Source organism: Balaenoptera physalus (assembly GCF_965194825.1).
Source record: "Balaenoptera physalus genome assembly, chromosome: 3".
NCBI lineage: Eukaryota > Metazoa > Chordata > Mammalia > Artiodactyla > Balaenopteridae > Balaenoptera > Balaenoptera physalus.
In genome coordinates this window covers 21,554,871-21,581,652 of record NC_138890.1, presented here as the reverse complement: position 1 = coordinate 21,581,652, position 26,782 = coordinate 21,554,871, and the positions used below count along the sequence as shown (strand labels likewise).

The following is a 26,782-nucleotide window of genomic DNA, read 5'->3' as shown; positions in this document are numbered from 1 at the left end:
TTGTGGCTTCCAGAGAAATGAGAATGATAATAAATAAGTGTAAAAAGAGTTAACAACACACCCTTTAAGCCAAGAAAAAAAAATACATCAGGAGGGACAGTCACAATTTTGTGGACCAAGAGGAGATGTGAGGGGCTGGGCCATAGGGCCGTGAGGGAATGACAGTTGAGAGGGGTGAGGGTTCCCCTTCCCGGCCCCGGGAGATGGCGAGGAACGGAATAGGCTGTGTAGCAGCTGCTGGAGGCATTTCCCCCCTGGCCAAAGCAGCTGCTCCTCCTCTGCCCGGCCCGGCCCCTGTTTGGCGGCCATGTTGGTGGCAGGCTCCTAGCGGGACAGCGGCGTCTGCTTCAGGGACATGAGCACCGAGCGCAGGCGGGACACGTCTTTGCACTGCTTGCTGCTCTTGGGGTTGAAGTCACACAGCTGGGCCACCTTCTCCCACTCTGTGCCTGGGGTCTCCTCCTTGGATTCCTTCACAAAAGCCTCCTCAGATGCCCTGCAGGTGGAGATAGGACAGAGGTTTCATAGCTGTCTGTCTTTCCCCTGAATCAGTGATGCTCTGCTCCCACTGAGCAAGGCTGCTTTGTCCGGCCTACTCTGGGGTCCTTTGTCTAGACGTCTCCTCCCCAGCCCCGGGCCCTCTGACCTCAGGCCCCCAGGAACAGCCTTGCCATCAGAGGAAGCCTGGTTTGGTCCTGCCTCAGGGCCTTTGTACTTTCGGTCACCTCTTCCCCCAGACCTGTTCATGGCTTGTTGCTTCTTGTAATTCAGGTCTGAGTGCAGGCCTTACCTCCTCAGAAAGGTCTTCCCTTGCCACTGTAGCTCAAGTAGCCTCCTACCCCTGCCCCAGCACTGTCTGTTCATTACCTCTCTATCAGGAGTTCCCAAACTGGGGCTCCTGACACCTAAAGGCCCTTGGAGGAACTAATGCAGTACCTCAGCTATTTACATTTCCAAAAACTGAGCAGGACATTGACTAACCACCTAACTGAAGTCTTTGGTTCAGCATTGCCTTGGGGTTCTGTGGACCCTATAAGTGTTCTTTAGAAAAGAGTTGTGGTCAAAAATGTATAGAAGAATCAGTTAAAGAAGATCTTCAAAACAAGACTTGCAAAGCCTTTAATGTGCTTATGTGCGCCACGAACGTGAGTACACGATGGATATAGCATCTGCCACGTCACAAGCATACTTGACTACAGAACTCTTTTTAGCCCAGAATGACTATTATCTCTGTGGCGCCACAGCCTGAGGAATGCTCCACTGGAGTCTTTGCCTTTGATTAGAATCAAATTAGGATGGAAACTGGTGGGTTTTTCATCAGAAGTTCTGGCTGACAGTTATAGAAGCCACTGATTAAGGAACAATGGGGAAACAAAGTATAATAAATGTAGTTTAGTGGACAAAACCTAAACATGGGAGTCATTAAGAGAAAAGCAATAAGGGATTCTGGGGTGGGGAGGGCTGGGTGTGTGTCCTGTTTAACCAACAAGTGTCCCTAAAGCCCCTTTCTCCTTGGAAGCCCCCTGCATCTCAAGCAGGACCAGTTCTGCCACATGCCAGGCACTGGCTGATGGCAGGGAGCTCTCCAGGTGATCCCAATGGGATCGAGGATGAGCCAGCCCCAGATCAGGTGACCCGGCCCCTCGCTTGTGATCTTGCTTCCCTGCTGTGTGCTAATTTCCTAACCTGGGAAGGGAGGATCAGTGCTTCCACCTTCCTGATCTGTCTCACTGGCCTGAGAATCAAACAACGTAGCAGGTATGTGCAAGCTTGAGAAAATGTAAGGTGCTGTGTGGCATTGGCTGACCAGTGGGGCTGAGGGGAGCGATCCTAGGAGCTCTCTCTTCTGGGTCAAGAGACTCCCCTCTAACCTTGTTGCTCAAAGTGGGGTTCATGGTCCAGCAGCACCAGCATCACCATGGAGCTTGTTGCAAATGCAGAATCATGGCCTCACCTCAGTCCTTCTGAATCAGAATCTCCATTTTGACAAGAGGTGATTCATAGGCACATGGAAGTCTGAGAAGCGCTGGTCTAGACTATTCCTCTCTTCAGGACTCCCTTGGGTGCTCCTTGGGCCATTTCTTCGGGCGCAACAGGAGCAATGAACCCCCTGTGGTATTCCCCAGCGCCGATGCCCTTCTGCCATCCCCACTCTCCTGCTTGAAACCTCCCATGGCTCCCCGCTGCCTTCAGGATCAAGTCTGAGCTTTTTAACATCTCACGACAGGCTTTTTGCAACTGGCTCCAAACTGACCTTCTCTCCCCATTCCCACCGCCCCAGGCGCTGCAGGCCGATAGATATTTCCCATCTCATTGCCTTTGCCCCAGCAGCTTTTCCCACCTAGGATGCCATTCCCTTCTCACCATCCCCACCCAGCACACTCCTTCTCACACTTTAAGGGCCGGCGGACTCTGATTTCTGAAGCCTGCCCGGGCTCTCCCTGAGCCCACCGTGTCCTTGCATGTGGCTCTTATCACAACACACTCCTGATCATGAGCAACTTGCGGGGACAGACCGTGTGTGTCTTATTCCTGTCTGACCAGAGACTGGCACTGGACAGATGGGAGAGTGGATGGAAGGAAGGAGTGGAAGGCTGTTACTCTGGTGTGCCCCATGATCTGTGAGAGAAGCGTTAGCCCAGACAGTGTCAGAGGCCTGCCAAGGGCGTATCCAGAGCGAGGAACAGCAAATATTTGGCACATACACACGTGGCAATCATCACACATTCATCACTGTATTTTTTTCTTCGGCTTCACAATCCCCAGCATACCGTCCAGGCTGTGACTACCAACCAGTGGGGCGGCATAAGAGGAAATCTCTGCCATCTCTGGTCTGGATCAGGCACAGGACCAACTAGACCCCAAAGCAGAAACACGTGAAAGGGAACCACTGGTGGTCTGGGCAGGGGCTCATGACCAAATTCAGGCTGAAGTTCTAAGGAGGAGCAGTGCACTTGTGGGCAGGAGTGGGGGATGGCTGTGCATTCTTTATAACTCCAGCACCAGCACTCAGTGTTTGTTTTGTTCAACAGAAGACTCACTCCACCTCCCCCCTCCAAGAGGCATCTCAGAAGGAGGGAGTTGGGCTGCTTTGCCCTTTGCCTCTCTCACCTGGCGATGGCCAGACATTCCTTTCTTTTCTTTGCCTGGATTTTAGCAAAGCTGTCTCAAAGATGCTCAATAAACATTTGCTGGAGGGATGGAGGTGAGGGTTGGTGCCTGTACCCAGCCCTCAGGCTCACCTCCTGCTCTGATCATCGCCCCAGGCCCAGCCATACTCATTTATACCCCACAAGGGGGAGACTCAAGAAACTGTGCCAGCCACACACAGGCCCTTGCAGAGGAGCAAAGGAGACACGTACACGTAGCCGATGATATCAGCATCTGGCTGCTGGTAGAATGCTTTGTCGGCGATCCTTGAGGGAAGGGGGTTAGGTGGGGGAAGACGGGATGGCAAGATGGACAGACAGGCAGAGGGTTAAAGAGAAAGAGAGACAGCGTTAGTACCTCCAGTTGGAGACATGTTAGGAAGCATAGTTCTGGAAGGCTCGGCAACTCTCCACAGTCCTGAGAGGAGAGCAGGGATCCTCCACCCACCCGAGTGGGTGGCCTTTTCTAAAACTCAGCCCTATCATATTAGTCCCCCTGTTTACAAACCTTCAGTGGTGCCCCACCGCCTGTGTCTGCCCGCCCCTCGCCTCCGAGGCCCTGCACATGTGAGCCCTCATTCCGGCCCTCTCTCCCACCACTCCCTGGTGCCCAAGCACAACGTCCTTTCTTTCGTGTCATGCTGTTCCCTAGCCTAGAATACTCTCCCCCACCCCCTGCCCTCTTTCTCCTGGTGAACTCCTACCCACCTTCCAAAGCCCAGGCCCCCAGACACAGAGGTTCCTCCGCCACCCACATCCCTTGCTTCCACAGCTTTCCTGCAGAGGGCCCTACTGGTGAGTTCAGCCGTACCCGTGTGTTTCCCTCCTCTGCTCTTTGAGGACACAGACTGGGTCCTTCTCAGCTCGGCCTCCCCAGTGCCCAACCAGGGCCTGGCATGCAGCAGCTTCTAGCTGGTGGCTTCCCAGAGCCAGCCTTTTCCTTCCTGGCAAGTCTGGTACCTTGAAGTGCACAGCCTCAGAGGCAGGGGCTGCTGGCAGTCTCTAGTCTGAGACCATTTCTGCAAGGTATTCTCCGGTGGGCCTCCGCTATCTTTCCTGACCAACATCTGTCCCCCTTCTTCCAGGAAGGACATCCTGATTGTCCTTTGAAACCTCAGCTGCCCCCACTCAATCCCTGTGGTTTGGGTGGGACCAGACCCCACACACAACCCAAGTAATGGGACTATCGACCAAGCTTGGTCCATGGGAGAGTCCCTCCCTCTGGGACAATCACTGGGCCTGGGGTGGGCACGTGACCCACACCAGACCAATGAAGGTCAGGTCGAGGACTTCAGCTAGAGCTGTTGGGAGCAAGAGGCTTATTTTCACTGAAGTTGCCAAGAAAATAGAGCAGAAGCCTGGAGCTGCTAGCGGCCACCTTTGCCCCCATCCCAGGGGTGTGTGCCCAAGAGTGATGGCCACGTAGGGGAAAGCAGACCGAGAGACAGTAAAAGTGAGCACTGACGAACTTTGTTTCAGTGCCTGAGTCCACTGGGTCTGCAGCCCTTACCCCTGGCCTTTCCAGTTACATAGGCCACTAATTTCCCTTTATTCTTTAGCCACCTATGGGTCGAAGTGTTGTCATTTCTATAAGCAATAAAATCCTGCACTCGGCTTGGTTCTTCCCTTCCAGCCAGGCCTGTGTTCTCTGTCATGATAACCATGGCCACAGGGGACCCAGGCTGAGCTGTTGGCCACTGGGCTCCAGGACAGCCTGGCTTACATTCCAGTGGGTCCCAGGACCTCGTCTGCTGACTGGCAGACTCACTTTTCTCTGTCGTGGTGTGGAGGTCAGAGCTTAACGGCGTACCAGCTCTGCAGAGTTCAGCACGCTGAGTTCCACAGGCCACTGAGGAAACATCATTGTGCGTTCGGCTTCTTCTTCCTCCGTGTTCTTGCCACCAAATCACCCATCCTCGAGACAGTCCCCCCACCATAGTTCCTCTCACTGTCCCCGTAGGTCCTCTCATGTCCCCGTAGCTCCTCATATCCCTGTAGGTCCTCTCATGTCCCCATCAGTCCTCTCATGTCCCCATAGGTCCTCTTATGTCCCCATAGCTCCTCATATCCCTGTAGGTCCTCTCATGTCCCCATAGCACCCTCGTGACCCTACAGTCCCCTCACACACTCATAGCTCCTCTCACCGGTTGTTGATCTTGTTCTTCTCAACTTGTTCACTCTGGCGCTGGTTCCATTCCTCCAGGTCCTTCTTGGCCTTCTCCCGCCACTCCTGTTCCATCACTTTGGAGGCAGCATCTGCAACCCCCAACAGGTGAATGAACAGCGTCTTTCCGGGAGGGATGTGAGGCACAGCCGGCTGTGCTTCTGGCTGCTGCTTCTCCCCTCGGCCCCGGCAGGCAGCCCTGGGTCCATCCTCAGCCGATCCCACATTAAGGTGGGGCAGGGCCCCATATAGCCTAAGGCTTCCCCACCCGACTGTGTCCCAGAGAGCCAACCCGGTGAGGAGCCCGGGGCCAGGGGGCCCAGCCCAGCTTGCACACTCAGCCCTGCCCTCACCCAGCTCTTGCAGCCGTTTTCGCTGCTCCTCTCTCCATTTGCGGATGCTCTCGGGTTCCTGCGTCAGCCTGTCGACCTGGGCAATTGCAGCGTAGCCATCAGCTGGACCGTTAGCCTCCTAGGACACAAACACACAGCAGTGTACCCAGCCCGTCCACCTGCCCCCCCGTCTCTGGCACCTGAGTACCAGGACACCCCCTCACATCTCAAACCACCTCATACCCACTGTCTCCTGGGACTGTACCCTGCCTTTGCACTTGCTGTGCCCTCTGCCAGTAATTCTGCTCCTTGTGTGACTGTGGGCAAGTTACTCAACCTCTCTGTGCCTCACTTTCCTCATCTTAAAATGGGCTACAAAATGGCACCCACCGCACAGGGTTAACATGGGGATGAAATGAGTTAAAAAAGTGTAAAGAACTTCAAACGCTTCTTGGCACTCAGAGAGTTCCCTGTGTTTCTATTATTAAAGCCCCACTCTATTAGTTTTATTTACCCAATAACACAGTCCTAAATGGCCTCACTTAATAATATGCTTACTTGTCCATTGTCTGTCTCCTCCATCAGAATGTCACCCTTGTGGCAACAGGGACCTTGCCTGTCCTGTTCACTGCTGTGTCCCCAGCAACCAGCACAGTGCCTGGCATGTAGCAGGTACTCAATAACTATTTGCTGAGTGAACAAGCAGCCCTGAGATAGGCAGGGTGGCCATGGCTACGATTGTACAGTGACGAAAAACTCAGACTCTGCAGCTGGACCATCTGGGTTCAGATCCCACCTCTACTGCCTACTATATATGTGTGTAGCCCAGGCAAGTTGCTCAACATTGCCTGGCCTCAGTTTTCTCATCTGAAATGGGAATAGTAATAAAAGTACCTCTAAGAGCTAGTTGTGAGGATTTGATGCAACAATATTTATAAGACATTTACAAGAGTGCCTGGCATAGAGTGATGGCTCAGTAAATGGTAGCTAGAATTATTATTATTATTATTATTATTATTATTCATTCCCATTTTATAGGGGAGGAAACTGAGGCCAGGAGAGATGGCACAACACAGTGGCAGAAGCAGGGCCAGAGTCCAGTCCTCTGGCTCCCAAGCCAGGGCTCTGCCCAATTCTCCACGCCACCTGCCAGGGTGGGGACTTGAAGCGTTGCAGGCTGAGAGCTCAGCCCAGCAAGGATGGGGCTCCCCTCTGGTCTCGCAAAGCTGGAGACTTTATGATCCAGCCCCATCTCCTGGCACGCCCACTCTGGTGCTCTGTCTGCCCCGTGCATTCCTGTCTGCACACATCCCACACGCCCATGCTGCCTGCCTTTGTCTCCTCTGTGCTTTCGGCCTTCAGTTGTCTTCCCTCCTTTCTCCAGCTGATGAAATCTTATTCCACCCCACGAGTTTCCAGCTCAGAGGTCACCAGCTCTGGGATATTTCCCAGCCCCCAAACAGATTTCACACCCTGTCCTCTCTGTGCTCCCTGTCACACCCTCACCTTCTACTGCGGGTGTCTCCCCGCTGGACCGCGAGCTTCCGGTGGGCAGGACGGGACCTTGTTTATAGCCTCTGAACTCCTGTCCCATCTTTTCATTGCTCCCTGTGCTCCTCCTGCAAGCACTCATCAAAACTGTCACGAGTACCAGAGAATCTTCTCCCCACCCAACAACATCTGTCCAGTGGTGCCCGCTGTGGGCACACAGCTGGTGCTCAGTAAGCAGTGGCCGTGTGGATGAAGACCCCCCCCCGGGGCCAGCATGTGCCCGGTTCAGAGGAAGGGCTGGGTAAGCGTCTGCCCAAGGGGCTGTGGGCAGCAGGGCGAAGGAGCACGCAGATGGAACATCAGGGCTGCATCTCCAGCTGTCTTTGGGGAGAAGGAAGGGCAGGCCCAGGGCGGAGAGGTGCAGCCTGGCTCCTCGGATCAGGCCCACCCTTGGGTGGGGCAGTTGGGGCGCTGTCCTTATTCCTCTTTCCTGCCCAGCATTACACTTCAACTGAGAGAGTCTCTCAAGACATCTCGAGGGGCCTTTTCAGGGCCCTAATCTGGACAACACGAGTTGATCACGGATGTACCTTTCCAGTTCTGGGAACAAACCTGTCCTGAGGCTAGGCTACCAGGACCTCTGCCCAATCCTATAGACTGTCCCATCTGCAGACAAATGCAGTTACTTTTACTTTCTACGTGTTTATCCAGGTGCTACATTTTATTTCTTCTTGGCACTCAGGATATCTTAAAAGCTTGGTTTGTTTACATGTTTACTATCTGCCCTCCCCACCCCACCCTACCCCATCCCCCAGTAAGTGAATTCCATGAGGACAGAGACTGCCTGTCTCTGTATAGTATGTAGAACATGGAGGGCCTGGCTGTAGGAGGATTTCAAGAGCATTACTTGAATGAATTAACATATGTTCAGGCTTGGGGTCAGGGATGAACGAGACAGCCCATCATCCGGGAGCTTGGCAGAGGGAGTCCCTCACAAATGAGGACCATGGCTGGGGTACATGCATAACACGGGTCATGAAAAGAGTGGGGACAAGGGAGGGCATGACCTTTCTAGCCTGGGAGCACAGTAGGCTGGGAAGAGATAGGGAAAGGGCATTTCAGACCAAGAGCTGGCAGCTTAAGGACCACATGAGGCCGGTGCCTTTGGAAAAATCTGAGTACAGAGATGCTACCAGGTGTGGAGCAGATGGGGTGGGAGAGGTGGGCTGGAGGGGGTCCTCTGGGCAGAAGCCATCCCACGGTGTCCTTCAGGACCCACCATCTCCATCAAGACTGCCCTAAAATTAAGACTCACAGGTTACAGCGTTTTAAAACTTGCAGAGAACTTGCAATTAAACGGTTCTCTTTGGTCTTTACAACCCTACATGGTGGGTTTCATTATCTTTGTTTTACAGGTAGGAAAAGTCTAGCTCCAAAGTCCCAAGGTCACCCGGCCAGGAAATGGCAGGGCCAGAATTCAAACTGAATTCCTGGGTGTCACACATAGCCACACATGTGGCCACACAAGCAATAGGGACCAAAGTTACTTCTGTGTCACGTGGTTTTGGTCTCCCTGATAAGTCTACCATCCCAAGATTGGAGACTGCGCCCCTCCTCCCACTGCCCCACGCCTCATTCGCCGTCTGTCTCTCTCACACCCACACACATACCCCCCTTGGCTCGCTTAGTGGCTAGGTCAGGGATTTAGAAGCAGCTTCCAGGGCTACAGAGCACTTTTCTCAACAGACCTGCGGAGGCAGCAGTGCAGGGCTTCTAATCCCAATTTCACAAATGAGAAATCCAGCTCAGAGCAGTGACTAGTCCAAAGCCGTCCGGCTGGGAAAAGCCAGAAATGAAGCGCAGGTTGTCTGACTCCATCCAAACTCCTTTGCCGCAGCCCGCCACAGCGCCCCGTGTAGGTGCAGCGCCCCGCGTAGGAGCAGTCTGGGTGTAGGAGCAGCTTGAGAAACCCTGGGGCTTCTCTGGGTCTGGGTGGGGGTGGGGAGCCTAGAGCAGCTGCACTGCACATCCAGGGGCACTGCTAGGTGTGGTCCAAGCATGCTGTGCCCAGAGGTGGCCGTGGCCCAGGCCCTGGGCGCAAAGCCTGGCCAAGCTGGGCCTGCGTCCTCCACCAGCACGGCCTAGTAACAGGCTCTGGCTGGGAGCTGTACCTGCCCCCCCAACCCCCATCCCTTCCGCCTGCAGGCACAGCAGCCCTGCACCCGTGGTCTCTTCAGGTTCCCCCAGCACACCCTTCTCTGCAGCAGGTGCCAGGCTCCAGGCAAGCCCCAGACTGCGTGTCTTATCCTCTGTGCCTTTGCACATGCTGTCCCACTAGCCAGGACCACCCACATGCCCCTGGGGAGCCTGGAACCCACTTCCAGCATCCGTCCCTGTCACACTCTCTGACTTCAGTGCAGCGCCTGGCGCCTGAACCTGGTTCAGGTCCCAGCTCTTCCCGGCTGTGCAACCAGAGCTATTAAACCTCCCTGTGTGTCCTCCTCATCTGTAAAATGGGGATAATGACAGAACCTACATCGTAGGGGTGTTGGGAGGATGAAATGAGTTAATCCACATAAAGCTTTTGGGTGGTGCCTGACGCATAGTAAGAACTCTTGAGACCAGCCCCACACCTAAGCCCTTGCCATCCTGCCTGACTTTCAGGTCTCTGTCCTTTGAGCTCTTTGAGGACAAACATCCATGGGATTTGCCTCTACATCCGAGGCCCTGAGCACAGCGCATGGCACTCAGAATGCGAGTTGACTAAATGAAGGAATGAGGGGCTGCCTGCAAAGCGATGTGGAGGGCACAGGGACACAGCATCAGAGCGACTGGGCTTTAAGTCCCCTCCTGCCACTCACTGGATGTGCGACCTTTAAGAAGTCCCTTCCCTGGGCTCCTTAGGTTTCGTCACCTGTCAATTGGGAGTGACAACAACCCACTCGGGGTGCAAAATGGGGCCTGAATGTGATAACTGCCCTGCGACCCCTGTAGCCTGTAGCGGACGTGCACATGCACATGCACAGGTGGCAGAGCTTCAGGGCTCACCATAGCCTGTGGCAGGCCCCCAGCAGGCCGGCTCGCGCTGCACCATCGCCGCAACCAGGAAGAACATAGTGGTGCTGCCAGCAGACAAGGCCCTGAGAAGCTGTTTGCTGGCTCCCCTTCTCCAGCTGCTCTGGACTTATTTTCCTGCCCTGCCCCTGCCAGTGAGCAGTGAGGTCAGGAGGGCCACAGCCGGGCTCCTCTTTAATCACTTGACTGCTGCAGTGAGGAAATCGGGTCAGCCGCCAGGGGGGCTGGCAGCCCAGCCGGGCTCACCAGGGGCTGCAGGAATACTCTGAGCCCCTCCCAAGCTTGAAAGGGAAGGGGTCAGGAATGGCCAGGACCAAAAGGCCACAGGCTACAGTCAGGGCCAGGCTTGTCTCAGCCCAGCTCCCCAGCACTCCTCTCCCGAGGGACCCCTCCGCTGGACACTGGATACCACCACAAGGGCTTCTGGGGGGCCATGCTGGCCGAGCATGTGCTGTGACTCCAGGGACAGCCAGGAGGATGAGGCATAACCAATCTGTGGGACTGACCAGCTAAAGCTAAGCTGAGCTGAGCTGTTGATTCCTCTAAGTAGCTCAACGGGGATGCAGGCTTATGCTTAGGCCTTGTTGGGGATCAGGTTCACAGTTGGACCCCCTAGTGGCCCATAGCCTTCCAGAAAAGATTAAGAAAGGTAGCAGGCAAGTTCTGCCCAGGACCCTTGAAAGCCTGGGGTGCACAAGCCAGACCCTGCTCTATGCTCCATCCTAAGAAAAGTCTGCAGGGGCTTCCCACCCGCCAGCCGGCTGCTGTGGCCTGCCCGGTCCAGCAACAAGGGGATGGTACAAAGGGCACCAGATCAGGGGCAGGAGACCTAGATGAACCTGAACTTGGCCACTAAGCTTCTGAGTGGCTCGCCTCATCTGTGACCCCTCCCCTGCCTGTAAGGATGCTAGCGTGGCACAGATGTGAAATGAGTTACAGATAAACATAGCTGGGGTTATTCTTGGTAGCAGTGAGAATAAGAGTTACCACTGAGATTGGGGAGGAGGCCCAGGGTTTCTCAGATCCATTAAATACAAGGCAAGGCCTGGGGCAGGGAGGGAGAAGGCCTCAAGATCCTAATGTATAAAAAGGGAAAATTATCCTGCTCATGGTGTTCTAGGTACTTCTCCGGTCCCAAGTGTATCTCCAGCTCCAGGGCCACTTTAGGACACAGACCTTTTGGGTCAGGCCAAGTCCTTTTGAGTGTGCCCAGGGCAGGAGCAGCCTGAGTCTCAATGCTCTGCCAAACTGTACCGGCGTCAATGCTGCTTATTTGGTGCTCTCAGGCCCAGGGACACAGGAAGCCCTTAAAGTCCTAGAGACTGACTTTTCTAGCTTGCTGGTAGTTGAGTAATTTTCCAGAAATGGGACTTGGCCAGTTGCCCTGTGTAAGGTACCAGCCCATCCCTCTTACATAAGAAAGTATTGTTTGTTCTCCCTGAGGATTTAGGAGGCCAGCTCCTCCACGAAGCAAAGCTCAGGAGATCCTGCAGCTGCAGCCCCAGCAGTCAAGGGTCTTTGAGCCAGTCCAGTGGGAATTAAACTTTATCCAGTGAAGGTTTTGCCCCCCCGCAGGTATCTGCAGGTTGGGGGTGAAGACTGTTGCACCTGTGGGGTCCTGGGGATGCTATTTGTGGTCCAAGTTCTTTAAGTACTTTCAAAATGATCTGTGTATGTATGAAGGGAGGGGGGTTAGGTGAGTGTGGAGAGAAGCAGTCTTTAACTAGAAATATCTTTACTAGCTGTTTTTTTTTTTGAGGGGGGTGAGTGTGTGCGTGTGTGTGTTATAGGATCACTACAAAGAATTTTAAAACAATCCAGTGAAAGTGAAAGCCCTTTCCTTATCCCCCCTTCTCCCACAAGCTCGGGGCTAACCACTGCTAACAGTTGGTACACATCCTTTCAGATCTTTCGTGAAAACATATTTCTAAAATAAAAAACAGGACCATACTGTGCATATTATTCTGCAAGCTGCTTTTCCGTTTACTATATTATAGGCATCTTTTCATGTCAATACAGAAAGCTCTGACTGCTCTTTTTAACAACAGAATGGTTTTCCAACTTACCTACCCAGGCCCTCAATACTAGGCACTTAGGTTGTTTCCAGTTTGTCTGCTATTAAAATTATCCTGCAAAGAATCTGGGTGTCCTTGTCCAGCTATTTCCTTCAGGGAAATTCTGAGAAGTGGAATCTCTGGGTCCAAGGCTCACCCAGTTAAAATGCTCAGACATGGTGGAGATGACCACTGGATTCAGCCTCCCACCAATGGCACACACGTGTGCAGGGCCCTGTGTTTCCTTTAGTCCATGCCACTGCAGGCCACTTAATCTCTCCCTCTGGAAGCTGGACATCACCACGGGCAACCTGAGGCCACACCCCATTGATCCCTGTGGTCCTTATTCTTCATCCCCTTCTCCGACATGACCAAAAAAAACCACGTCAAAACCTCTCTTGATGTTCCCATCCCAATGAACAGAACTTGAATCCCTAATCCTACCCATGATGGGGGCCAAAAGTTACTGAGACCCAGGCTGTCGGTCCCTGCCCCTGCTACGACAGAATCTTGCTTACCTGATACACATCTCCATTGACTGTGGTCCCCATGTCCTCAGAACCCGCTGGAAAGAGAACAGGAGACAGCATCACTCATTGCTCAGCTTATAGCAAGCAGGGTCTTACCTTAGCCCCCGAAGCAACCTCTGTATATGTCCATGTGCGTACTGACTCCCCACCCTACACGCACACATAATGGCTACGTAAATAACCTGGGCTCAATCCTTGACTGTGCACAAAGCCTTCTCACAGCCATTATGACCTCTGATTTTCACCACAGACTTGTGACAAAGTTGTTATCAACCCATTTTACAGATTCTCAAATCGAGGCTCAGAGAGGCTACGTGATTGCCCAAGGTCACCCAGCCAGTTATAGCTCCTCACCTACCTGAAATTAATTTCCCCTCAGCCACGGCTGGGAATGGCCCGACTGTCTGTGGAGCTTGTGCCCGGTGAGCAGGCAGAGGCTCTGGAGGCTCAGGGCAGGGTCTGCGAGGGCTCAGGAAGAGGGGTCTGCGCGTCTCTGCCTGTCCCTGTGGTGCCTTGAGCAATGGCTCCACCTGGGAGAGCAGGAATCACAGCCCCCACCAGGCAGCACCTGGCCTATTTTTCCTCCTCCTGCCCATCCCAGAAGGATTCGATTTTGCCCTCACCTAAACAATGACTCCTCCCGGTCCCTTTCCCTGACATCTGGTTAGTCACAAATTCCTGTGGCTTCTGCTGCAACAAGAATCCTCAAAGTTGCTCTCCGCCCTCTGCCCCCTGCCTGGCCCACCTGTACAACTACTTTGGCCTGTCTGCCCCGCTAGTGGCAAGCACCTGGAGGGGCACACCTGTGTCCATTATCCTCACCGCTGTCTTCCCCAGAGCCATGCACGGTACCTGTGACTTAGGACGCGCTCAGAAACTATTTGTTGAATAAGCAAATGAATCAATGCATTAAAGAAAGAAGGAATAAATGGTTTTTGTCCACTCACTGGCCTCCCTGCCTCCATCTTCACCCTCTCCCAAACCTCTTTCAAACCAGCTGCCAAGGTTGACGTTTTGAAAAGCATACACTTACCTATGTCACTCCTCTAATTAAAAATATAATGAACACAAACCAAAAGGAAATCCACTTCCCGTGGACCATGGTGGCCGACAGGGCCTGCTCCTTCCTTGGGGCCTCGGCAGGTGCTGTCCCCTCTCCCTAGAAAGCTCTCCTGCCCATTTCCATGTGGGCTGCTTCCTCACGCCCTTCAGTCGCTGCTCAAACACTGCCTTATTAGAGGCCTTCCCTGACCACCCCTGACATGCATTCCCCCAGCACCCCTACCTCCTCCCCTGGGCAGTTATTTTCTCTATAGCACCCACCACAGCCTGGTATGCTTATTTTTGTATGTGCTTATTATCTGTTTTCCCCACTTGAATGCACTCTGGGAGGGCAGGGACTTTGTTTTGTCCACTGCTGGGATCCAGCACCTAGAACAGTGCCTGGCACATAATAGGAGCCCAATAAATATTTGTTGAATGAGTACATTGAACCTTGGCCCATAGCTCGTGAGGATCTTTACAATCTGGCCCTGCCCATTTTTCCTGCCTCACTTCCCACCAGTCCCTCCCACAAACCCTACTCTGGTTTCCTCCTTCCCCAAACACACTATGCCGCATCCCACACCTTTCTTCCTACTTCCCTCACTAAAGAATGCTCTTTGGGATCCAGTCGTTCACCAAGGCCCAGTTCTCAAGTCACCCCCTCTGGGAAGCCCTCTACTACTTCCCCTACTTCCCTGGGTGCTGATGGAAGGTCTCAACTCTGGGGTATCCCAGAATATCGTACAGAACCCTCCACCCTCTTATGCGATTACTGTGACCTCCCACGGGTCATGCACTCCCTTATCAGGCTCTGTACCCCACTCAGCTCCTAAGGGTGAGCAGTGTTGGCTAAATGGAAGCTGAATTGCTCTTTGGGGGCCCACTGTTATCTACAAGGCCTGAGGACTCTCAGAAACTGCAAAGCCTCTTAGCCAAGACCCACAGGAGGCTGCACGAGATCACCGCAGATGGACAAGTACACTTTACCAGCCAGATAGAGCTGTGAGTAACGGTGACAGTGTTTTCAGCTTGGGGACTGAACAGAAGGATACTTCATCCCATGGAAATAATGCCCAGCTGATATAGATTATAATCAACTTTGTTTTCACAGCCAAACAGTGATTGATTTTGACCAACCATTGTCAGCCATCCTCCCTACTCATTCAGATGGGGTTTCTCCTGCATGGGTGGCCTGGCCCCTAAATCAGTGGCAGCATCTTCTGCAAAGTGGCTTCTTCTCCTGGGGCATCTCCTCTAGCAGGGCCTTACGTTACCAGGGTCCATTCACGATGATGCTGGTCTGTGCGCCTGGCATTTCTGGAGGGGAAGTTGCGGCCCCGCCCCCCCCGACCAGTCCCAGTCTCAGGCCCCTCTTCCACAGGTGCCCACCCTGGCCTTCAGAAAGTCTCCGTGCCCCAGTCTCTCAGTCCCATGAGTGTTCCCCTGGAATGAGGCTTAACCTCTTTGGGAATCCACACACAGCCACACACAGAATTACAAGTCTCTGTCCCCACAATGAGTAGCCCATGGCACGTTGATAATCACGTGTCCGCGGTCCGAAGCCAGCACAACAGGAGTGCGGCAGATACGAGTCCCGAGGATAACCCCATGAGTGTTGCTTCTCTCAGATCCCTGACCCCTTTTGGAACGGAGGCAGACAAGGGTCCAGAACATTCCTGGGAGGTTACTGAGGCCCATCAGGGGAAATGGGCTTGCCAGGAAATGACTGGGCAAGTCAGGGTCAGAGCCAGGCAGAGTGCTTAGAAATCTGGGTGTGAAAATGTACACACCTCCTGGGCCCTACCCAAGGCTGATGAATGGAAACAAAGTATCCATTGCTCAGGCTGGCCTTAGCTCCCCAGAGGAGAGACTCAAAGTGGCTCAGGCTCAGGCCTACACTAAACAGTCTCCCCAGGGGTACCTGGGAGCCCAACGTCAGTGCGCTCAGCACAGGGGCATCGTTTAAGAGACGAGACTCAGCAGTGATGATTGGTGCTGGCTGCGGGAGCTTCCGCCCAGCTCCCAGCAGCCCAAGGCACATTTTCCACCCCTCATTTGGGCTTCTGGCACTCATCACTGGTCTCGGGGGATTACTTGCTCATCACCATCTAGGCCTAGGAGGAGCAGATCAATTCCATCCTATCTGGCTACCTATTGAGCCGCCATCCCATAACCCCTCCTGGATCCCCATGCCCCAATCAGCAGAGCAGCTGAGCATTTGCAGCTTTAGTGGTTGTGAGTCTGGGAGACCCTCAGAGGGCCATGTCCCTGCTTCTCTCCCTGCCACCTCAGGTCTGGGGCCAATCTGTGCACCACCCCTGCCGGAGAGGGAACCTCTCATCCAGGCTGTAAACCCCTGGAGCCCCATTGTCCTGGGAGAGGTCACAGCCTGCTCAACCCCCAGCCACCTCTGCAGCCCTCTGCCTGACTTCTACCTGCTTCTCTCTTAGGTGGTTCTGATACTGGCTCTCCCAGCAGGGCCTCTCCCAGGCCAACCCGACTGGGGAAGTTGGTGGTCTCAAGGGGAAGATGTGGACAAATGAATACTGGTACATGAACGTGGGCCCACATTTCCTAGGAATTCGCTGGGATGTGTGAGGGTCCTGCTGAAGTGTTAGGAGCTGCTGCTTCTTCAGAAGTCCTCCACTGCTGGCTTGGTTGGGTAGCAGAAGACCCCCCTCCCTACCTCTACATCTCATCACCTCCCAGGGTGACTGCCACAGCATTTGAAAGAGCATGGAGCCCACAGTTGAGAAGCCTGGGATCAAGTCCCAGATCTGTCACTCGTGGCTGTGTGACTTTGGGCAAGATACTCAGGCTCTCTGGGCCTCCAGTTTCTTATATGTTACAAAAGGCTTGTTATGTTTCTCATACCAAGAGGATATAGAGACGCTTCAAGCTCCTCAAGCCACAGGAACTGTCTTATTCATATCTGTACCCCCACTGGGCCTGGCACACAGTAGGTGCTCAGTAAACGCTGAATGAATACAAACATGACTAAAAGGATCCTTACTTGTAAACATTTTTTTAAAATATGTAAGGTACCACTTATTCCAACAGGCCCATAAACTCCTACCAAAATGACAACATTAACAAGAAGCAAGCACTGTTTTGGAGGTACCCATGAAAGTGATATCTACTTTTTTACTAGATACTTTAAGAAATTGCCCTTTCAGACAGAACCAGAGCAGGAACATTGTTGATAAACACAGTATTGCAAGGACCAGGCCCCAAATCCTGAGTCCTGGACCACCTTTGGAAAGCCATTGAGCTACAAACCCCAGGAGGACAGGACCACATCTGACTGAAGCCCCCTGTGCTCCTGCCCCTACCCTGGTGTCTAACTCAGAGCCTGGCATATGGAAGACAGTGCGGTCAGGTGGAAAGAGTTAGAGTTAGAGAGAAATGGTTTCGAGTCCTCACTCTGCCACTTACTAGTTGTTTCAGTAGTGTACCTTTTGAGCCTCGGTTTTGCCATCTCTGAAATGGGTTTAACAATGCATATGAAATGATTAAATGTAAGAAAAGTGCCTAGACCAGTGACTGCAGAATGGCAGGTGTTCCCCAGGGAAGGTCTGTGAGTTCTTGGAGCACCCAGTGTCCCCTGCTTTCCCAGCTGTTAGGAGGGAGCTACGTCTGAGGGGCAGGGAGATCTGGGGTTCTGCCCACACCTGCAGGGCTCAACCTGGGAGAGCCAGCCTACTGGGAAGCTCAAGCCTGGGCTGTGTTGGATTCCAGAGCCAGGCAATAGTGGAGTTGGCTTGGGGATGAAATGTCATGACGAATTTCTATCCTGGGAGCCACCAGATCCACAGCCCCAAGCAAGGCCTCAGATGGGGATCTCCAAAAGATCCCCCCGCCCCTGCCGCATCTCCTCCAGGTCCGGGTCAGGTACACACTAGCCCCAGGCCTGCTCCTGGCTGGCCATAGCAGGCCCTCTTCACTCCACCCGGTACCCCGGGTGCGAGCCCCAGGCCCCCCAACCCCCAGGCCACCGGGCTGACTCACCCCCACTCGCGGGTCCCGGTTGCGCGAGGGCCGCCTGGCCGCCAGCAGGTGCCCCGAAGCCCTCGTCATTCTCTATGCCCGCGATTTCACTCTCCTGCTGGGCCAGGAAGGCAGCCGCTGGGTCCTCCTCGGCCGCCTCGGGGGCCCCGCTCTCCGTCGACGAGAAGAAGCCAAAGTCATCAGCCATTTTCCCCACGTCTCTGCTGAAGCGTCCGCCTGGCGCTCGGCTCTGCCCGGCGCGTGCCCCGCCCTGCGCCCGGCGGCCGCGACACTGTCACCCGAGCCGCCCGGGGGAGCCGGCCTCGGCGGGGACGGGCTCGGCGCGGCGGCCCCGCACTTCCTCTCCGCCACCGGGCCCTGCTCGCCTGTCACTGCGGCTGCAGGCGGGAGGAGCCAGGACGGGAATGCGGTGATGTCACCGGCCGAGGGAGGAGGCCCGCAGGACGGCCGGAGGTCGCCTCGCAGCGGCCACAGGAGGGCGGCAGCAGGACGGCGGCGCAGCCCGAGGGGCCCAGAAGCCCGGGCCGCGCTCCTCGCTCCGGGCCAGCAGCACGCATTTCCAGGACACCAGGACAGGGCGCAGCTCCCGCAGGGTCTAGAGGCGAAGCGGACTGGAGAAAGTGACCATAGTGTGTACAGGGCCACCGCAGGTTGGCAGCCCGGGCTTCGGGAGCACCGAGGGGGTGGTCGCTGCGCAACCTGGCCCCTGATTCATTCTGCAAAAGTTTCTTCTCCTAAGCTAGGCGGGTGTTATGAAGCCCATTATCATGAGCCTTGGAGAAATGACAGTAAGTCCCACGGCTTTATTGCATCTTTCCTGCAAGCCCAGGGCCTTTCCCACAAGGCCGTGTTGCTTCCGTGCATTTTTTAAGCACTTCCTTTCATTCGGTGAGGCTTCAGCTCAGACCGCCAGAGTTTGTGTGTCCTGACTGGTTCCCTACTTGGAGGCTGGGTCCCTTAAATGTCCCTTAAGGATGAACCAGCTTGGGAAAGGCAGACCTAATTTATCCAGGCAGCCTGCCGCTGTCACCCTGAGTAAACAGTCTCCAAAATACACTAAAACCGAGCCTTGGCGCCGGGGAGATTACAACCTAAGAGGCCTACAGATGGGAAATGGCCAGACAGCACAGCGTAAAAGGCGCTCTGACATTTAAACACAGGGTATTGGGGGGCCCGGAGAACCACCATTGGATCTGGGCTTTGGGATTTTCTCTTTCTGATTTGAAACTTGAAAGTCAACTATAACCTGGAAAAGAGAAAGGAAAGATGCGCTGCAAACTGTGGGTTCCCTTGGGGGTGGGGAGCAGAAGGCTAGACCGAAGGGCAATTTCAGTTTTGCACAGTAATACTTTGATGTAGTTTTCACTGTTATGATGAGAATATAATCATTTATCAGTAGTGTAAGAAAGAAAGAAAGAAGCTTCAGGCCCTGCACAACCTGGTCCAAGCACAGCACTCCACCATCATCCATCTCATTCCTCTTCCTCATTCCCCCAGCTGCAGGCTCAGGTTCTGAAAAGACCTTGAAAGTTTCCTAGTTTAACAAACCAGCCATAAATGTCGACTCCAGGTTTCATAGAGACAGAAGGACTAGTGAACATGCTATGTGCCCGCTGTGATCTCCCCTGGATGTTCTTACTTGATTCCCGGAGACTTCGGTGCCACTACAGGCACTCTTCCCAACTATTTCCTCCTTCCTTCCTGCTCCTTCCTAATTTAGCCATCAGCAGAATTTAGCTCCATGCTTAATTTATACAAGTTACTGGTCCAGATCATTCTGCAACCATGCTTGCTCTTGTACATGATTCTTATTCTTAATCATGATTATTAAAAATGATCGTTAAAAAGTTATCTTTTGAACCATGCAGCACTTCTTTGTGCTGGAGATTCCCACTTTCTTGACACCTCCCTAAATATCTTTGGAGATCTCTAAACACAGTTCTTGTCTTCTAATTCTCCATTTAATTGTGAAGCTCAGTAATGGTCAAAAGACATGAATAAATAAAGTTGAGTAAAGATATGGGACAGTCTCACAGAATCTAAATTTCAGCTTATGAAGTCTTAAGTGGAGAAATTTTAAAAACATTTTTAATGGAAAATTTCAAGCATGCAGAAGAGTAGGAAGATTGATATAATATGACTCTACATACTAACCCCTGAACCTCAGTGTTACCAACATAGAGTCAGTCTTGTTTCACCTACAACCTTTATTCCTCCCCATATATTATATAATTTCATCTGTAAATCATTCACTATGTTAACTTCTATTTTTTTAATTTAGAGATTTTTTTTTTAATTGTGGTAAAAAAATACATCAAAAGTATGGCCTTTACCATTTTTAAGTGTACAGTTCAGTAGTGTTAAGTACATTTACATGGTTGTTCAACAGATATCCAACTTTTTCATATTACAAAACAAATTCTAGGACTTCCCTGGTGTCACGGTGGTTAAGAACCTGCCTGCCAATGCAAGGGACATGGGTTCGAGCCCTGGCCCGGAAAGATCCCACATGACGCAGAGCAACTAAGCCCGTGCGCCACAACTACTGAGCCTGAGCTCTAGAGCCCGCAAGCCACAACTATTGAGCCCATGTGCCACAACTACTGAAGCCTTCACGCCTAGAGCCCGTGCTCTGCAACCAGAGAAGCCACGACAATGAGAAGCCTGCGCACCGCAGCGAAGAGTAGCCCCCGCTCACCACAACTAGAGAAAACCCGCGCACAGCAACGAAGACCCAACACAGCCAAAAATAAATAAATAAATTTATAAAACAAACAAACAAACAAAAAAAGTCTATACCCGTTAAACAATTCCTCACTTTCCCTTCCTCAAAGCCCATGGCAACCATTAGTCTACTTTCTGCTAATATAAATTTGACGGCTTTAGATACCTCACAAAGGTGAAATCATACAGTATTGTATCCTTATTTCACTTAGCATAATGTTCTCAAGGTTCACCATGTTCTGACAGATGTAGCATGTGTCAGAATTTCCTCCCTTTTTAAGGCTGAATAATATTCCATTGTATGATATATATACCACATTTTCTTCATCCATCCGTCCATGGACACTTGGGTTGGTTCCACCTTAGTTACTATGAATAATGCTGCTGTTAACACAGATGTGCAAATATCTCTTTGAGATCCTGCTTTCTGTTCTTTTAGATATATACCCAGGAATGGCATTGCTGGATCATATGGTAATTCTATTTTCAATGTTTTGAAGAATCACCACACTGGTTTCCAGAGCCACTACACCATTTTACATTCCCACTAATAAGCTCCTTTTTTTTTTTTTTTTTTGATTTTACTTTCAAGGTTCCCCACTGCCCTTTTTAATTTTAGACTTACAGAAAACTGTAAATAATTCCCATAGGCCTCTCACCAGATTCCTTAGATGATAACACTTTATCACATTGTCTTTATTCATTTTTCTTCTGTCTCTCTTTCTCCTATACTGTTGGAAAGTAAGTTGTAGACACCATGACCCTACATCCCAAAATATTTCACTTTATGTTTTCCTAACAATAAGGACATTCATTTACATAACCATTATACAATTATCAAAATCAAGGTATTAATGTTCATATAATACCATTATCAAATTGACATAACTTACTCAGATTTCACCAAATGTCCCAACAATAGAAGAAAAGAAAATCCCAGATAATGTATTTATGTATTGCATTCAGTTACCTTCTCTGTTTGATCTTCAATCTAGAACCGTTCCTCTCTTTATTTCTCTTTCATGACATTGATGTCTTGAAGATTACTAGTCAGTTATTTCATCCTTCAATTTGAGTTGTCTTTGTTTCCTCCTGATTAGATTCAGGTTAAACATTTTTGGCAGGAATAATACAAATGTGATGCTGAGTTCCTCTCAGTGTATCATGTCAGGAAACACATAATGTCAGTTTCTCCAGTTACTGGTGATGTTTATTTATGTATTTTTTTATTTTTTAGCCGCTGGCATGCGGGATCTCAGTTCCCCAACCAGGGGTCAAACCCGCATCCCCTGCATTGGAAGCTCGGAGTCTTAACTGGACCGCCAGGGATGTCCACTGGTGATGTCAACATTGATCACTTGGTTAAGGTGGTGTCTGTCAGGTTTCTCCACTGTAAAATTACTACTTTTCCCTTTATAATTAATAAATATCTTGTGGAGGGGTACGTTAATACTTGTAAATTTTATGTCACTCTGTAAAATTACACCAGTTCATTCATTACAGCATCTACTGATTTTTGCATGATGCAGGCATTATAATGATAGTTGCCAAACGGTAATTTTCTAGTTCCATCATTCCTTATACATTTATTAGTTGGCTTTCTACTATAGGGAAAGTGTTTGTCTGTTATGTCTGCAAGATTCATAGACTCATTTGATCCAAGTGGGTTGTAGTATTTTGCTATCATTATTTATTTTAGTGCTGAAATTGTCCAAGATTGGGTCAGTGGGAGCCCCTTCAAGCTGGCTCCTGTGTTTCTGATATGTCTACATCATTCTTTGAGCACATTCTCACTTTCTGGCACAGCAAAGTGTTCCAGGCTTAAGAATAAGCCATTTCTCTATCATCAAAAAGTCTACAAAGAATAAATGCTAGGGAGGGTGTGGAGAAAAGGGAACCCTCCTACACTGTGGTGGGAATGTAAATTGGTGCATCCACTATGGAAAACAGTATGGAGGTTCCTTAATAAAGCTAGAAATAGAGTTACCATATGATCCAGCAATCCTACTCATGGGCATATATCTGGAAAAGACAAAAACTCTTAATTCAAAAAGATACATGAACCCCAATGTTCATAACAGCACCATTCACAATAGCCAAGGAATGGAAACAACCCAAGTGCCCATCAACAGATGATTGGTTTAAGAAGATGTGCCATATAAATATATATATATGGCACAGCAACAGCAACATGGGTGGGCCTAGAGAATATCATATTAAGTGAAGTAAGTCAGACAGAGAAAGACAATTATTATATGATATCACATATATGTGGAATCTAACAACAATGCAAATGAATCTATATACAAAACAGAAATAAATACACAGACGTAGAAAACAAACTTATGGTTACCAAAGGGGAAAAGGGGGAAGGGGAGGGATAAATGGGGGGGGGGAATAAATTAGGAGTATGGAATTAACAGATACAAACAATTATACTATACATAAAATAGCTGAGCAACAAGGATTTACTGTATAACACAGGGAAGAATATTCAGTATCTTCTAATCACCTCTAATGGAAAATAATCTGAAAATATATATATATAACTGAATCACTTTGCTGTACCCCTGAAACTAACACAATATTGTAAATCAACTATACTTCAACTTAAAAAAAGAAAGAAATGGTGATGATTAATGTCATACATGTGTAGGCTAAAGCTATGGTGGTAATTATTTTGCAATATATGAATGTATCAAGTCAACTGGTTGTACACCTTAAACTTACTCAATGTTGTATGTCATTCATATCTCAATAAAGCTGACAGGGGAAAGAATAAACAATTTCTATGAGAACTTCTGGAGAGGAAAATGAAGAAACCAAGATCACGTGCCAGGTGTGATCCTTGTTATGGCTGCGGCTTCTCCTCTTCCTCCTCCTTAGTCCTTATCTTCATCTTCTTCTTTACATAACCACAAAATTATTATAACATCAAAAAAACTTTCTCCTCCAAATTCTGCAGCGTCATCCATTATCTAGTCCATATGCAGATTTCCCCAATTGTGCCATAAATATCTTTCTGTTGTAGGTTTGCTCACTTAGGATCCAGACAGGGTTAAAGCATTGCATTTGGGTGATATAACTCCTAAGTTCCTTAAAAAATGTTTTTATTATGGACAATTTCAATCATATACAAATGTAGAGATAAAATTAATATAATAATATATAATATAATAATTTATAATATAATAATAAAATTATAATTACAATAATATACTAAAACCACAGTGTGCCCATCAGCCAGCTTCAATAATTATCAATATTTGGCCAAACTTATTTCACCTACATCCCCACCACTGCCCCGTGCTTTAATTCTTCTAAAGCAAATCCCACATGCTATATCAATTCATCTATAAATACATCCTTAAAACAGAAGGATTGGGCTTCCCTGGTGGCGCAGCGGTTGAGAATCTGCCTGCCAATGCAGGGGACACGGGTTCGGGCCCTGGTCTGGGAAGATCCCACATGCCACGGAGCAACTAGGCCCGTGAGCCACAATTACTGAGCCTGCGCGTCTGGAGCCTGTGCTCCGCAACAAGAGAGGCCGTGATAGTGAGAGGCCCGCGCACCACGATGAAGAGTGGCCCCCGCTTGCCGCAACTGGAGAAAGCCCTCGCACAGAAACGAAGACCCAACACAGCCATAAGTAAATAAATAAATAAATAAAATTAATAAAAAACAGAAGAATTTCTTACCCCCTCTTAATATAATTATAATAGATAAAATTTAAGAATGTTAATATCAGCAAATATTGAGTAAGTATTCAAATTTTCATAACTGTCCTATTTTTTTGCAGTTGGTTTGTTAGAATCAGGATCTAAACAATGTCTCCATATTACATTTACTTAAGTCTCTTAAATCTTTTTGAAAAATCAGCTTTATAAGGTAAAATTTATAATCAATAAAGTGTGTCCATTTTAAGTGTACAATTCCATGAGTTCTGATAAATGTGTATACCTGTATAACTATCAGCACACTCAAGATATGAAACATATCCATTACCCTAAAAAGTTCTCTTATGCTACTTCTCAATCAACTCCCCCTACTGCCTGCAACCTCCAGCCCCAAGCAACCACTGCTTTCTGTTACTACAGATTACTTTTTGTTATTCACCCATGTTGTTTCACATATCAATGTTTTACTGCACTGTAGAACTCTGTAATAGGAGGGACTTCACTCGTTGTCCAGCGGTAAGGAAACCACCTTCCAATTCAGGGGACGCAGGTTCCACCCCTGGTCGGGCAACTAAGATCCCACATGCCGCGAGGCAACTAAGCCCACGTGCCACAACTACTGAGCTCGCACGCCTCAGCTAGAGAGCCCACATGCTGCAAACTACAGAGCCCACACGCGACAACTTGAGAGAGAGAGAAAAAGAAAAATAAACAGTGACCGGGCTTCCCTGGTGGCGCAGTGGTTGAGTCTGCCTGCCAATGCAGGAGACGCGGGTTCGAGCCCTGGTCTGGGAAGATCCCACATGCCGCGGAGCGGCCGGGCCCGTGAGCCACAATTACTGAGCCTGTGCGTCTGGAGCCCCTGCTCCGCAACAAGAGAAGCCACGATAGTGAGAGGCCCGCACACCGCGATGAAGAGTGGCCCCCACTTGCTGCAACTAGAGAAAGCCCTCGCACAGAAACGAAGACCCAACACAGCCAAAAATAAAAATAAAGAAATAAAATAAAAAAAAAAAAAAGAACAGTGACCATCTAGAGGGGTGGGATAGGGAGGATGGGAGGGAGACACAAGAGGGAGGAGATATGGGGATATATGTATATGTATAGCTGATTCACTTTGTTGTAAAGCAGAAGCTAACACACCATTGTAAAGCAATTATACTCCAATAAAGATGTTTAAAAAACAAAACAAAACAGCACACCACAACTAGAGAGAAGCCCGCACCCCCCAAAGAAGAGCCTGTGCACCGAAACGAAAGATCCCGTATGCCTCTACGAAGATCCAGCGTGTGTCAACTAAGACCCGACGCAGCCAAAAAAAAAAACGAAAACAAAAACAAAAACTCTGTAATACGAATAAAACATAAATTGTGTATCTTTTCACCTATCGATGGGCATTAGAATTGTTTCCAAGTTTTTGCTATGATGCAAAAGCTACAGCCTTTGAACATATTTCCATTTCTCTTGAGTAAACATCTAGGAAGGAGTTACTGGGTTGTATGGAGAGTGTATGTTTACTTTATAAGGAACAGCTAAACTGTTTTCCAAAGTGGTTGTACATTTTACATTCCTACCAGTAAATTGTGAGAGTTCGTGTTGCTCCACATCCCCACCGACACTTGGTCTTTTTAACTTTAGCCTTTGTATGTGTGCAGTGGTATCTCATTATGGCTTTCATTCGTGCTTCCCTGACAGCTAATAATGCTGATCATTTTTAATGCACTTATTAGCCATTTGTGTATCTTCTCTTCCGAGGTGTCTGTTCAAATCTTTTGTCCATTTTATTATTGGATTGTTTTCTTTTTGTTGAGTTATGAATTCTTTACGTTTACTCTAAATTCAAGTCCTTCAATAGATATATGTGTTGTGAATATTTTCCCATTGCGTTTTCATTTTTGTAACTGTGTCTTTTAGAGACCAGAAGATTTTAACTTTTATGAAGTCCAGTTTATCAATTTTTTTCTTTTATGGTTCACGCTTTTTGTGACCTATTTTTAAAAATCTTTGCCCTACATCAAGGTGGCAGTTTTTCTTCTGCTTTCTTCTAGAAGTTTTATAGTTTTATCTTTTATGCTTAGGTCTATGATCCATTCCAAGATAATTTTTACGTAAGGTGTGAGATAAGGATTGAGATTAATTTTTTTCCATATGATGTCTAGCTGTTCCAGTTTCATTTGTTGAAAAGACTATATAATTTCCCCCACTGAAGTACTTTGCCTCTTTGTTGAACATAAACATACCATATATATGTGGGTCTACTTCTTGATTCTCTGCTTTGTTCCATTAATCTCTGTGTCTATCCCTATGCTAATACTACACATCTTGATTACTATAGCTATAAGTAAGTTTTGTAGTCAGATAGTGTATTTCTTCCACCTATGTTTTTCTTTTTCAAAATTGTTTGCTTCTTCTTGATCCTTTGCATCTCCATATAAATTTTAGAATAAGCTTTTAAATTTCCACCCAAAAAGGCTGTTGTGATTTTGACTGGAAAGGAACAAAATCTACAGATCAACTTCTGGAAAATGGACACT

The 26,782-nt window shown here is 49.6% G+C and overlaps 2 protein-coding genes across 3 annotated transcripts; one reads left to right on the top strand and one right to left on the bottom strand.

Annotated features, from left to right (window-relative positions):
- Window positions 1-49: 49 nt before the first annotated feature.
- CLTB (clathrin light chain B) lies at window positions 50-18,213 on the bottom strand. 2 transcript variants are annotated; one of them, XM_082456584.1, is made up of 6 exons: window positions 17,848-18,213; window positions 12,784-12,830; window positions 5,667-5,784; window positions 5,294-5,405; window positions 3,363-3,416; window positions 50-496 (listed from the first exon to the last, which is right to left on the bottom strand). In XM_082456584.1, the coding sequence occupies exons 1-6, from the start codon at window positions 18,032-18,034 to the stop codon at window positions 325-327; spliced, it is 690 nt and encodes a 229-aa protein (XP_082312710.1). In that variant the 5' UTR covers window positions 18,035-18,213; the 3' UTR covers window positions 50-324. The 2 variants fall into 2 exon arrangements, with proteins under 2 accessions (XP_082312710.1, XP_082312711.1); XM_082456585.1 differs by lacking the exon at window positions 3,363-3,416 and having other exon boundaries at window positions 17,848-18,205.
- Window positions 14,693-24,665, top strand: LOC309657052 (uncharacterized protein; the record flags this gene model as incomplete). Its single annotated transcript, XM_082454014.1, has 4 exons — window positions 14,693-14,815; window positions 17,876-18,635; window positions 21,011-21,045; window positions 21,809-24,665. The coding sequence occupies 4 exons, from the start codon at window positions 14,693-14,695 to the stop codon at window positions 21,911-21,913; spliced, it is 1,023 nt and encodes a 340-aa protein (XP_082310140.1). The 3' UTR covers window positions 21,914-24,665.
- Window positions 24,666-26,782: the final 2,117 nt, after the last annotated feature.